At 47.4% G+C, this 3,033-nt stretch overlaps 1 protein-coding gene across 1 annotated transcript in view; it reads right to left on the minus strand.

Moving 5' to 3' along the window:
• SPICE1 (spindle and centriole associated protein 1) overlaps window positions 1-2,576 on the minus strand; it is a 27,338-nt gene extending 24,762 nt beyond the window's left edge. Inside the window, exon 1 of the mRNA XM_035894607.1 lies at window positions 2,521-2,576. Coding sequence (XP_035750500.1) covers window positions 2,521-2,576 — 56 coding nt within the window. The remainder of the gene's footprint in view (window positions 1-2,520) is intronic.
• Window positions 2,577-3,033: the final 457 nt, after the last annotated feature.

The raw sequence follows: 3,033 nt of genomic DNA on the forward strand, positions 1-3,033 counted from the left end.
CTGAACGTGAACCCCGGTCCCCCCCGCCCGAAACGTCCGCCCTATTAACCCCTGCCCCCCATCCACGCACCTCACGCCGTGTTCCCGCCGCCGGCCCCTCCACGCGGGGCCTGCAGCCCCCTCTCCTCTTGGGTTTTTTGTGAGGAAGCAGCCTTTGCCCCTGCCCGCCCCGGGCGACGCCTCAGGGGTGCAGAAGACACACACAACCCTTTACTCCCCCCCGCGAAGTATGGCAGTGCCTTAGCAGCTCCGGCCGTGCGAGAAGGGGGATCTGTATACCCCACAGGAAACATCCACAGGAGCAGCTGTCACTCCTCCATGTCTTCCACCTCTCACCTTAATTTTCCCACTCACTCCTTACATTAATATCCCTTCTTGCTGCAAGCCACCTCTCAATTATACCCCTCTGAGAAAGCCTTGGTAAATTTCCCCATGCAATAATGCTTTTCAGATCCTATTACAGGCAATTAAGAGCAGAATGTCACACAAACTATTAAATTAAGGTGACATCAAATTAAAGCGTGGCCCTTGACTCTGTTTTAACATACAGATCTCATCAGCAGTGCCTCTGAGGAAGGCTGTACCTTCCTACCCACAAGGAAATTCCAGCTTCCACAGAGCAACTGGCTGTTCTTAAACAAGTCATTTAGCTAACACAGGAGTGCATTATATTTCCTATAGACTTGCCCCATGAATGTGCCACAGATTCTTCACTTCCCTGTCACATATGTGGAGACAAGATGTCAATTACTCTGAAAGGTTAGAGTTAACATTTTGTATTACAGTGCGAGCTTAGTATTTTATCTGTTGGGTGTGGGAAGTGAAGACGTGGGGTTTATCAGTTTTTCATTCAAAACTCCTTCCTTGCTTACAGAGAAAAATTCCCTTTCACCAAGATTTCCTGGTGCTTAAGGCCCTCATCAATCTAATTCTGGCTTTACCAACATCACTGTAAAAAGATTCATGGAAGGTGTGATGGTAATGGTTAATGTGCTAAGGGAAGGAATTGCATTGCATGTGATGCAAAAAAGAAAAGATTGAAATTATGAGGGGAGAAGGAAAGTGGCAATTGCCTCTGATGAAGTGCTGCAAATGTGGCTGAATCTTTTTTTTAATACTGGTAGTTCACCTGAACATCAGTTTCCATCTAAGCACTAAACATAGATACCATATGCAACTCAAAAATGAACATCAGCATTCAGCCTGTGGTAAAACAAATCCTTTTTCCTAGGCACATGTGGAAGGCAATGCACTGGATTCATTACCCTCTGTTTATTTGAAAATTTGGAACCCAAAAGCATAAATTAAGAGCGCATCTGGAATTCTCCCCTAACATGGCTTTAAATTGTATCGAAGAACAAAGTCTATTGAAAAGAAAAGAAAGCAATAGAGGCACAATTAGATCAATACATCATCCACTTCGAAACCTCTTAAACCTCTCTGCTATTATTAATTACAATCAAATATATATGTTAAACACCTAATACAAGCAAATATAACACAAGCCAGAGACACTTCTCCTTCAACCAGCCTATTCTCAAGCACTTCAGCCACCTATAAGAAAACGGGGGGAGCAGGTTCTATCAGACCTCTTAAAAGCCTGTCTACCTTTCAGTTCTTATTGTTCTTCACACTGCATTTACAGCAGAGCCTGAAATTGTTGCGTTATCTCTGCAGAAACCAGCTGAACATCTACAGCATCTATTTACTGGCAGTGGAGCTTACATAAGATGGAGACTACATATTCCAACGGCAGCAGTTTAAAACCATCAGGTTTCCAAACAATTTGGTTTGTTATATGTGTATATTCTTTTTCTTTCCCCTTCCAAGCTAGTATGATTTGGGGAAATCCTTTGTAATTAAGATCTTTCCTCTATCCTGGATGCTTTTGCAGCACTGTTTTACCAGGAGAGATGTCATTTCCTTACTGTGTTTTTTTTCCAACAGCAGTAAGATTTTCTCCTTTTGTGCTATAGCAAAAAAACCCTAAAACAACCAAAAAAACACACACTCTTGCAAGCCTCTGGTTCCTTCCCCTGAGACACTCACAATACTGGGCTTTGCTGATACTGGAAAAATGGGTCATGTTAGGAAACATGCACACCCCTCCCCAGCCAGAGGAAAAGGCCCTGAGCACCATCCCCCTTCCTGGAGGTCTGGCACCCCAGGCTGGCCACCAACCTAGAGAGAGCGCAGCTGAGGACTGTCCCCCTTCCCTCTGGTGACCTTGGAGGCTGGGCTGCGGTGAGCCCTCAGCCAGGGCTGACCTCCCCCTTCCTATGGGAGCTGCATTTCAGCTGAGGCTCCGGTGCTTGGCCCTGCCTGAGCTGCAGCTACAGCTGCGTGACAGCCATGCCTGCATCCCATCAAGCCGGACCTGTCAACCACGTTGCTGGCCAGACCTCAGGCTTGCCTCATTGCTATGGACTTGTCTGCTGATCACAGGGCTCTGTCCTTCCCCCATTGCTGTCACCAGACCTGACTTGCTAACTTATGCTCCCAGCTTGACCTCAGACCTACCCCATTGCCATGGACTTGTCTGGCGACCTGGACTCCCTCTTGAGTCCAGCTGCCATCTCCAGGCCTGCCTTGCTCACCTCGCTCAGGTCCTGTGGGATGGGGCCCTGGCCAGTGAGGTCGCTGTTCTGCTGGCCGTGTTATGGCACTCAGCTCCCTGTCCCTTAGGGAGCACCATGCCCCTAACTGTCCCCTGACGCCAGAGTACTGTGGCACATGCAAGAATACCAGACCACTTCCACTGACCCAGGCCGGCGGTCTGTCTGGATCAGCATCTGCTCTCTTGCAAGGACTAGCCCTTTCTTCCAAAATACATGCTGCCATTCAAGAACAAGATCCAGGTGGAAGCAAAAAGGGAAAACAGGCTGCCCATCTTTATCAAAGGGGCTGAGCAAAGAGTTATCAATCAGCCAACCTCCATTTGTTATCAGGAAGGATAATGAAACAAGCTGTTCGGCAATCCGTGTGCAAGCAACTAAATAACAATCAAGTGATGAGAAACAGGCAGCGTGCGTT

Source organism: Egretta garzetta, unplaced genomic scaffold (assembly GCF_000687185.1).
Source record: "Egretta garzetta isolate BGI_Z169 unplaced genomic scaffold, ASM68718v1 scaffold85, whole genome shotgun sequence".
Taxonomy (NCBI): Eukaryota; Metazoa; Chordata; class Aves; order Pelecaniformes; family Ardeidae; genus Egretta; species Egretta garzetta.